Below are 11213 nucleotides of genomic sequence, written 5' to 3'. Positions count from 1 at the left end.
TGTCTATACTGCTCTATATTTGAAATTACTGAACACAAATGGTACCAAATTTTCAATTTTAAAATTCGGATTTAAAAATAATTCCCTATATTCTTTCACATGAGTGACGGGTGGTACAAGAAAGCTGTGTCAGAGTTAACTAGTGAACAGTTGAAAGCTGATGATGGGTTGGACAAACTTCTTGGAAAACTTGATGGTGCATTTCAGTCAGAGAAAACTGATGAGGCCTATTTAGCCTACACGCTATTTAGTAAATATCAGAAAAGTTCTGATATTTCAATGGTGGATTTTATCCTGGAGTTTGAACACCGGTATGCTAGACTTGTAAAATATGACATGAAGCTACCAGATACCATTCTGGCTTTTAAGATATTAGATGCTGCAGGCCTAACTGATCAACAGCGCCAAATGGTTCTTACTGTTGGAAGCGACTTGAAGTTCGAATCTATGAAATCAGCCTTAAAAAGGATTCTTTCAAAGCAAGATGGCGATGAAAAGAATTATGATTTTGATGAAGATGATGTTGCATCGAATATTAAAAAGGAAAATGCATTTGTGACTCGTGATACCGGTACTGGTAGGCCAAAATCTAAGAGAGAATTTTTCAAAGAGAGATCGAGATACGCCATCGGTAGTGGCGGAGGAGCAAAGCAGCGATACAAGCATCATGAATCGACAGTAAAAGCTCAACTGAATCCACGGGACAAATACGGAAATATATCTAGATGTGCAATTTGTGAATCAAAAATGCACTGGGCCAAACAATGTCCACATGAGAAGAATCAAGTTTATTGTTCCGATGCGCAAGATGGTGTTTGCGAACAAATGGTAATGATCATATAGAAGATGAGGAACAGTCTGTTCCAGAAATCAACAGCATAAGCTGGGTCGAATCGAAAAAACAATTGGCTGATGTTCTTACCAAAAAAGGGGCATCTCCTGAACGACTCGTTCAAACGCTTACCCTCGGACAATTAAGTCTTTCCTAAACTTAAAATAAAACACAGTGAATTTGTTACTGTTCTGCTTTATTCATTTCAAGCACTGCATTCTTTCACTTTCGTTTTGCTACATTCATCATGTTCGCTCAGGCGTGAATAATTTTCTCTTGTGGTGGTTTTTACTGTTTGGGGCAGCATGCTCATTATTAGTTTGTGGTTTTGTTAATCTGTATTAATCGATGTATTGACTTTGAACTGAGTTGTATTGTCAACTTTACACATATGACCAAAATTACAAGATTCTAACACTTTTGAGCTATTTTTTAACTAAAACATCAAAAGTTGGTTTTAGTTCGGTTGTGGCAGCATCAGACGGCATTGAATTACCCAGCGGGCCGGATTTGACCCGCGGTCCGTAGTTTGCCCACCCCAGAGTTAAGGTATATACTGATAGTTATAGAGGTAAAAGTACAAACATATGCGTAAATTAGTAAAAACAGAATGGATAATAGACTCGGTAAAAATGACGTGGAATCGAATCCGAGTCCAAAAAATGCGTGGATCCGAGTCCGGATCCGAATCTCGGCTCATCCCTAGGTTATTCTGTTTGTCAAACACACACAATATATTCAAACACATATGAAAAATAAAGACCAACGATTAACATACCGTACCGATAAAGACAGATGCTTTGGTGCATGTCGGCATATAACTAATCCCATACCCGACTTGGAATGTTAACCGGACGAGAGGCCGTGGTTCGCCATATGGATAAGCCGTCTTATCGGCTTTCCTCTCCCCCGGGATAAATATGTAAATCCTATCCTATGTCTGGGAGGCAACGATGCGACCTTTTGCGGTCATCAGAGTCGTTGCCCCCATGTAATCACATTTAGGGCTAACAACAGTTCTGGAATGGCCGGGACAGTCCCGGAATTGACATATGGCGTACCATGTCCCGGGCTGGGCTACGGTTGTCCCGGAATTTACTGGCAACCACAGCGTGATAAGATAGAATGCCATGTAAACGTGCTGGCTTCGTTTAAAACTGGAAACGGCTGTAATTCACGCGAATATCTGTATGGTTCATTAAAATAGAAGTGAGTTGAAACTTTTTGATAAGACCTGTTTCGTCAACCGTGGCTACCTGGTGACACAAAAATCAAATAAGTTAAACAATTGCAAAATGGATGAAAACATTACATACTTCTGTCACCTTAATTTGAGAGAATCATTCAACTTGGTATATCATTTAAAAAACGCAGGTAGTTTTAAAACGGTTCTGTAGCTGTAAGTCGGTAAAAGGCAAGTAAAGAAAGAAGGTTAAAAGTAAAGGTGACCATAGGATTAGATCAGTGGTTCACAAACGGTGAGGCGCGCCCCTCATAGGTATTTACATTTAGATAGTTTCATTTCAAAACTTTTCATTTATTTCATTATTTATGTTCCCCTTATTTTCAACGTGTTTTCGAATAAAACATGGTTTCGCCTTACTATCTGTTATTTGTAGCTTATTGTTAACTAGTTATTTTTGAGGTGGGGCGCAAGACTTGATAAATTCCAGGAAGATGGCGCGGCCTAATAACTTTGGGAACCACTGGTCTGCACTATTTTACATATTTTTATTTGTATATATTTCCTGTTGTAACGAAGATGGAATTTTTTACAGACTGAAAACATTTTTTTCAATTTCGGTGCTGGGTTATAAATATACTTGTTGAATCCCAGTGCCATTGTCCTTACCGTTTTATTGCTCTTCCCGTAATTACCAACAATGCATCAACACATTTAATTTTTAGACGTTTTTTTATTTCATTAAAAACAAATCACCAATAATAAAAATAAATGCGGTGACCACAGCCAAAGAATAAAATCTCTGCTATCGGTACCTTAAAATTAAAAAAAGGATGAGTAGAATTTATTAAAAATCAGAAAATAGTCGTTAATTACTCTTAATTAAATACTTATCTAGATATTTGTGGGATATTTCAAAATGTCACGGATGTCACCATCCTAACAAATTTCGTCCATCAGCATGTCCATGACGCTTCGGACCTCATTTTTTATCGGTTTTATGAATATTATTCTATCTTTTAATACTCCATTAAAAACTACAACAAGAATATGGTAACACTCAATCGCTCATCCAACTCACGTCTTCCATGATCACAACCTCGTCGATTACGTTTGCCATCGGGGCCTCGCCATTCTTTTTGCTCTGAAATCAAAACAAAAAGCAGATATTTTCATGCATCCATCATTGGATTATCGAGTTATTGGACACGTAGTGGACATAACGATCGTTTCAATATTATGTTGTTGTTCTTCTTCTTGTTCTTGTTCTTTGACACGTTTTTAAAAAGTCGCTTTTCTCTTCGAATACTGGACCAATTGCTTTGAAATTTTCAGTGGTTAAAGATAAAAATTTTCTCCAGAAGGCTATTACTTTTTTTTTCGCTATGACGTCATCAAAATTATGTGACTCTACGTGTCCATATATTTGAGCATAGCTCTCTTGTTTTGATAATGTTTAAATCATATTTAACTGAAGTATAATTTTTAAATAAGTGGGATATTCTAATAGCATATTACCACAGACCACAGTATGTTAACGTAAAATTTATTACCCTTTTTTACCTAGGATTTTATGAGGCAGACCGAGTTACAGTGCGTCAAGGAAAGTGAGATAGGGGAGAGAGAACAACGGGGCTCTATAATATATAATACGAGAATATCGGTCTGATACCGAAGACTTATCAATCGAAAGTTAGGGGATCCCCCAAATCAGCGCTCTTATTCCATAGTGACACCTTGTGTCCCATCACTAATTAATCAATTACTCGCTAATTATACGACACAATTCATCCAAAATCAATAGGTTTTTGGTCCGACATATGATGAATGCACATGCGAAATCTGGAGCAGATTCAATCCCGTTTTCGTGAGATATCGCGTGCATCTAACAGACAGACATGCAGACAAATACCTATCAACATACTTACCGATTAAAATCGATAAGTAATAATGGATATTATTAAGATGTATAAAGCCAGAGAGGTATCCAGGACGTAGTGACGAAAATGGGCTACGAACAACGCTATAATGGATGGGATAGTTATTGAACTGTGCATTGTGGAGCTTCGCATTATCATTTTCGCGTAATCATTTGAAAATATAAATATTTGAGCAAACTCCAAACGACGTTTACAAGAATATTCAACGAGGTTTCACTTTTACACCACTTTTGCGTTGTTAGTTGTAAGCGAATAACGAGGTTTCACTTTTAACGCTACAGTGACGAAGCGGATGATTAGTTCTCGTTCAGCATCACTAAAATGAGAGAAACTCAGTATAGCATATACTTGCGCTTATCAGTACAGCATAATACGCCATATTTCAGAATGAGATATAGAAATACTTTTGAGACATGCTTATTTGAAATATAGACTGCAGTTTAGGCAATTAAGTTAACAATTGAAGTTGGTACCAATAATCGTCTTAGCATTCATATGAATCTGCGGTATTATCGATTGAGATGGGGGTAACATAACACCCAGGGGTTTCTGAACCATTCGGTCGAAGGTAAGAGGTCCGTTCTTGGTTTCGAAAATATGTTTTCATATCAAAATTCACATGGTGAAGAGTGAATTTGGCTAAACGTCAAAGGGGAATATTTTGGAATGTTTATACTCGGAAATGAAAATGAAATAAATATCAGTACATGAATATAAAAAAGGGCTGTTTTTAAATACTTGAAGAAGCCCTATATTTTTTGTTGTATGTGTTTCGTTACCAACCCCACTCCCTTTCTCTGCAACTTATTGATTCTAATTTTCCTTTATGTGCAAGTAGTCGCCGGAGGGATATTGTTTTAAATATTCAATTTTCTTTTGAGGCTTACGGGACCCGATATTTTACAAAATATTTTGTTGTTTTATTTTAAATTAATTAAGCCTGGTTCATAAGATCGAAGGTTCTACCTAGGTCAGAAGTGTACAATCTGGGGCCGTATGGTCGTTGAAGGCAATGTGTCTGAAAATAAGTATAAAGCAAGATTACCTACGATCCTATTAGTTAATATTTACCTGAAAATCAGAGTAGTTGGATTACTTTACATGTTCATAATACTTCGTGACATCACCGCCTTGTCTAGACTCTAGATCGCGATATCACACAAGGGTACACAAGGATTTGATAAGGAAATTTATATTTGGGGGTGTTTGCGCTTGGCTGTAGCCAAGTAGTTGTATTTCTTATTGGGAGTAGAAAATGAATTATCGGTACCATCACTACGCTGAACTGGCATTTGGTAATTGTAAATTGTGTCGTCATAATGATTTTATTATTCTGCACTATAAAGAACGTAAAGAATTATAGTCGCGGGATGCAGTGGTAACGTGCCCTGCAGTATGACATCAAAATATACCGGTAGGTTTAAAAATTATTAGGCGTCTCAAAAAAAAATTTAAATCTGCTCAAAACAACAAAATAATAATCACATTCGCTAATGAAAAAAATCAAAAACCTTCAAAATAACCCTCTTTAAAAATTCCAAAACGAATGTACGATTGTTCAAAATTGAATATCGAGTCCCTATAGATTTTAAGTCGATAGGCTTCAGTCTGCCAAGTATTGCTCTGCAGCATCTGTGGTGCTCTGCCGCATCCGAATTGCTCGGTCGTCGATTTTTTCTCGATAATCTCAACCCGTGCAATGCCGATGGACCTTCGCATATATTTGAGTACGGCTCCTTTCGTTTATGCTTGACATCATAGAGTTTAAAAGCATAAACAAAAGTACTAACAAACATATTTCAGTGACATTTATTTGATTTAAGCTTAGTTTTATAAAATAATGTCGGATTCAGATATTGAATACCGAATCTTGGAAGCTCAAGATTTTACAACAACAATGGAATTTATACTTGAAAATTTTGCAACAAAAGAGCCTACTACTTTTCACTTGAATATTCAAAGGGGAACTTTTGAAGAATATTTTTCTCCGTTAATCAAGGTAAAAGTAGTGCGAGGCTACTAAGAATACTATTAACTTTAGAATGAGAAAAGTTCGTCAGAAGCAGAGAGATGGATCGACATCTTTATATCGGGGTTAAAATCGAGAGACAGAGTCAACCTTTTGACGTAAACAGTATGCCAGTGAGTCGGAGTTGAAATAAAAGTGTTATTGGACACGAAGTGGACATAACGATCGTTTCGAAATTTTGTTGTTATTAGGATAGGATAGGATTTACATATTTATCCCGGGGGAGAGGAAAGCCGATAATACGGCTTATCCATATGGCGAACCACGGCCTCTCGTCCGGTTACCATTCCAAGTCGGGTATGGGATTATATTTACTGTATTGTTTGTTTTCGGAAGCATGGACTTGGTGGTGGAGGAAGCCGTAACCGACCAGCGGTTACGTGAACCACCCAACGACGGCGAGGAGTCCAGCAATCCTCTCGCACATAACCATCCCTGCATGGAATTCGAACCTGCGAACCCACGCAGAGCAGTTAGAGGTGCGGTGGCGAGCGTATTCCTAACGCTTAGCCCATTGAGCCACACCGCCGCGCCAGGTCGGGTCGGGCCAGGTTATTGTTATTTGTCTCCGTCTCCATTTTTAAAAAATCGCTTTTCTCTTCGAATACTGGACCAATTGCTTTGAAATTTTCAGTGGTTAAAGATAAAATTTTTCTCCAGAAGGCTATTATTTTTTTTTTGCTATGACGTCATCAAAATTATTGCCATTGGGTGGCGCTACGTGTCCATATATTTGAGCATAGCTCTCTTGTAATTTATTAAGCCTAATTATAGAAGACTAGTCGGTCAAATTTCCCTAAATCTAACTTAGGAACCTTTTCAGAAAATTCCAGACATATCATTGATATCTTTTTCCAGACAGCAATATCATATGGTGTCAGTATCGGCGTGTACAAAAAATCATCAGGAGAAATGTGTGCAGTACGAATCAATTTACTTAGTGGCATGGAGAAACCAATTCTACCTCCGTTTGAAAATCAGCCACTGGAAATGAAGCAACTTTTGGTGGTTGGTCGCATTATTTTAACTAATTAAATTAATTATTCTGGTAGCAATTATTACTCATATTATGTACTAAGATACGATATTTTAATGAATAGTCTCTCATCCAGTATTTTGAGCATTTATTGTCGAATCAGTGCAGGTATGCCTTGGCCCAATAATTTTTCCTCCAATTGAAAATGATATACAGCATAAGTGTAAGAATGTACTCCTGTCAAAAGCAAATAGAGGAATTACATTTTGATTCTGTAAACAGTAATAAATATTTTTTCAAATGCATTTTTCTTCAAATCAGATTCTTATATTTATGTACCCCTGTAAATTGAAAGCGTATTCTAAAATTTGAGCATCATTTTCAACGCGGCTAGAGACATGGAATGCTTGAAAAAAAAAAGGCAGGGCGCGTTATAGACGCCTTCTGCATTGCAATTACCCTTATACCTGTAGTTTTATATTCACCAAATGAAAATTATGGTTTTGTCGTGCACTGGACGAATACAAAAATAAACTGATTGATAATTTGAGTGTTTATAAATAGTTCATTTTATTTCTGTATATTTATAGACCCAGAGTTTTCAGACATTGAAACGCTCTAACAGAAAACCTTAGGAACGCGAACATATTTTTTAAATTTATATGTTAGTTATATGGTCCTCAAATATTAGCAAAATCCGAATAATATTATTTTAGTTGAATGACTGCATCGCAAATTTTCGTTATAATATGATTCAAAGATACTAACTTATATCTGAACTTCACAGTTTCTAAAATCTATCCACAAAAAAGAACTCTGTGAAGAGTTCGGGTCAGATCATTATCTCGAACTATTTTTGACGGCCGTGAGACAAGACTTCACAAACCGTGGTATTGCAACTCATCTTTACAAAAGGTATTGAAGATTTGCGCCATATTTGAACTTCTATTGACTAATGATAATATAAGATAATACAAACCAAGAATCAACAACTTGTCAGTTGGTTCGCCCAATTCATTTCATCGACAATTTCCAAATTTTAGAGACTAAATGTTTTAACGACGATTGCCCGAGTTAATATTCAGAAAACAAGTAAATGGATATTTGAATTCCTTTCTGAAAAGTTGAGGTAATTTGTCAGACCCAAGACCCCCGAAATATCTTGTTTAATCGCGTTTGTTATTTCCAGGACTGAAGAACTTGCGAAAAAGAATAGTTGTTTATATCTCTCAGTAATTTGCACTAGTGCTTTCACAATTATGGCAACAACAAAACTTGGATACAAACAGAGAGGGAATGTATCTTATCACGAATATATTGATCCTCTCACTGGAAACAAAATATTCGAAAAGATACAAGAACCGCATAAAATTTGTGCTTGGATGGTGAAAGACATTGATTAATATAATGTTTCTATTGATTCAAAGTCCTACTTATGTTAGGAAAAGTAACATCGGCAAGTGTAGTATTATGTATTTTGCGGCGTCTGAAGCTGCCGCAAAACCATAGCGGAATTTCCAAACCATGGCCGCTATGGCCAAACCCGTGGCGACTGACTTTTTATCTGCCACAAACCAATGGCGAGATGCCGTTACCACGGCAGCAAAGTGGGTACCAATGGCGGGTAAATTGAAAACCAATGGCGGGTAAAACTTTGCTGCCGTAACCACGGCATGTCGGCTGTAGTGGCAGGTTGCCCCTGATGGTGACAAATATTGGGTGGGTTGGAATCTTTTTCTTATGAATACAGTTTTGATGGATTTGGGTTTAGGTTTCGGGTTTAGGTAGATATAATTCCGCATGATAAACTAAAATCTGGTGCACATGACTTTGTGAATATACCGGTAATAGTGCCATAAACCATGGCAAGAGCCGCCATCGGTTCGTTCGTGGCGGGAGCTGCCATGAAGTAGTAAGAACTGCGCCTCAACCTCGAAGCGGTTTTTGCCTTCTCCAATATAAGAATGTTTCGAAAATGGTTAGAGGCTCTAGGTATCACCGCAATGGTTGTCATGAACAGCCTTGTCTTGACTTCACACCATGAAATTCAACTAAACTTTAATGCACAACATTCAAGTAATATTATACATTGGCGTTTTTTTTTTGCAATAGTGAGACATATGCGCAAACTAGCATTAACAATTGCGGTTGATTCTGCTAAAGGCTTCAGAAAATTTTTTTGCTGAGTTCTCATATTGCTTTTCAGCAACTGTAGCTTGACCTCTCGCACCCCAGCACTTAGGTTGGTAATTTCGCTGTGCCTGGGATGGAAGTGTCTGTTCAAACTATAAGACTCATTCGCGGCATATTAAGCATACAGCGCTGTCTCTTACTTGAACAAAGAAGTACAACTCTTCCCCATCCTTTTTGGTATTTCCGATTTTCATCCTCACGATTCTTCTTTTTCGTCCCAGACATAACATACCAGTTGGGTTGTTTTTGTGATTTATTTTCAAAAACTGAAATTAAATTCAACCAGAGAGCTAAGCTCAAATCTGTGGACACGGAGGACAAAACAAATTATCAATTCCCCGTAAATCATATGCGGCCAGTACCTGTATCAGGGTACCGATATCAGGTCATATGACGATGATCTATTCTTCATGATTCAGTTTTGACGTGAATTGAAATACCAAATAATCCGAGTCACTTATGTATTACCAGATCAGGCACTGCAGTCTACCGTTCCCCATAAAAAACTTTAATAGCTTTATAGCGAAAAATACAATTTATCCAGACGAATGATGAATCGCGCGGGCTCAACCATTTATTTCAATCCATCCCTTGATTCACCATATCATTCTACTAGACTATCCGTATCTCCCACTCGTTTCATGAGTGACTGTATGCTGGGTACCGGGTACGATCAGACGATATCGGTATCGCACGAGTGTCCGGACGACTGAGCATTTAAGCAGAATTCTCCAATTCAATTACCTTTTACACGTAAAAACAAATTTTTCGAATTTCCGTGTTCAATTCTATATTCTCTTATCAATATTTTAAATATATACTGTATATTACTTCTAGTTGAACTTGTATCATGGAGAATTTATAGAATATTTGCATATCAAATTTATTGAATATTGCTCAAGAAAATCAGTAATGAGTTAGAAACCCAGGGAACACCGTTTGTGCGCGTAGGATTATGCATGACAACATTGGTCCCAAGCCGGAGCAAATTTTCTCAAAATAAAAACGCGTGACAACGATGGGCCACGAGGCGGCCCATCGTTGTCAACCGTTTATATTTCTTTTTTATTCACGTTTTTTTTTTCATTTTTTTTTTTTGCTCTTTTTTATTTCGTTTTCATTTTATTTTCGTTTTTATTTTTAATTATTTTTTGCATTTTTTTTTATGTTTTTTCAGACCTAGTTTTTTATTTTACTTTTATTTTGGGTTTTTCATTTAATTTTTCATTTTTTTTAAAATTTTACCTGTGACAACGATGGGCCACCATATATGTGTAACTAAGAAATTCAAATAAAGAAAAAGAATGGTTTTCCATTTGAAAAGAAATAGTCTGCGTTATTAGTCACTGGCGTAATATTAAATGGTATAAGAAGTATTCAATTAGTTGTTAAAGATGCAATACATCGCTCTTTTCATTTTGTTATTTAAGCGATAAATATTTTTTAGCTCGATGCTTATATTTCTCAATGATAATCCTGTTTGCTTGCTCACAATCCTAATTTAGCAAAATTTGAGATTGCTTCTAGTTACATATCTGCTATTATCAGACAATGCCATTAGAATCGTCAATATATTTCTTTATTGACCTCGTAGAATGTGCATTAGCGATTTGTATGCAATATTGCTCTATGGCGTCAATTTTTCCACTAAATCTTTGACATAACTATCTCTCTTACCTGAAATGTGTTTATATATTGCTGTGCCGATACTTTATCCAAACCGGCTTCCCCTTTTGTGATTGTTCCTTCAGTTATCTCCGCTTTAAAACTCAATCTAATGCTGTAGACGAGTTTCTGCAATGTAGTCTGTTGTTGTGGGTGTTTAGTGATTTTCCTGTACACATGAAAGATATTCGAGTGACGTACAACTATGAGGGATTTTTGTAGGAAGCCCCCGCCAAACATACGCCCTCGCCAACGCTCAATATCAGTAATTATCCGGTTAGGGTTAGGAATATAGATTGCGCTGGAAATTCAGATCATTCCTAACTCAAACCCTAACTGAATAATTACTAATTTCTTATTTTAAAACGTGTTTTTTCACATCTTTGAATGAGTGG

The 11213-nt window shown here is 36.8% G+C and overlaps 1 protein-coding gene across 1 annotated transcript; it reads left to right on the top strand.

Annotated features, from left to right (window-relative positions):
- Positions 1-5344: 5344 nt before the first annotated feature.
- Positions 5345-10878, top strand: LOC120345071 (uncharacterized). Its single transcript, XM_039414460.2, has 5 exons — positions 5345-5369; positions 5809-5954; positions 6843-6992; positions 7748-7875; positions 8150-10878. Exons 1-5 carry the CDS (start codon positions 5351-5353, stop codon positions 8361-8363), a joined length of 657 nt encoding a protein of 218 aa, XP_039270394.2. The 5' UTR covers positions 5345-5350; the 3' UTR covers positions 8364-10878.
- Positions 10879-11213: the final 335 nt, after the last annotated feature.

Source organism: Styela clava, chromosome 5 (genome assembly GCF_964204865.1).
Source record: "Styela clava chromosome 5, kaStyClav1.hap1.2, whole genome shotgun sequence".
Classification (NCBI taxonomy): Eukaryota; Metazoa; Chordata; class Ascidiacea; order Stolidobranchia; family Styelidae; genus Styela; species Styela clava.
This window is presented reverse-complemented; position numbering and strand designations above follow the sequence as displayed.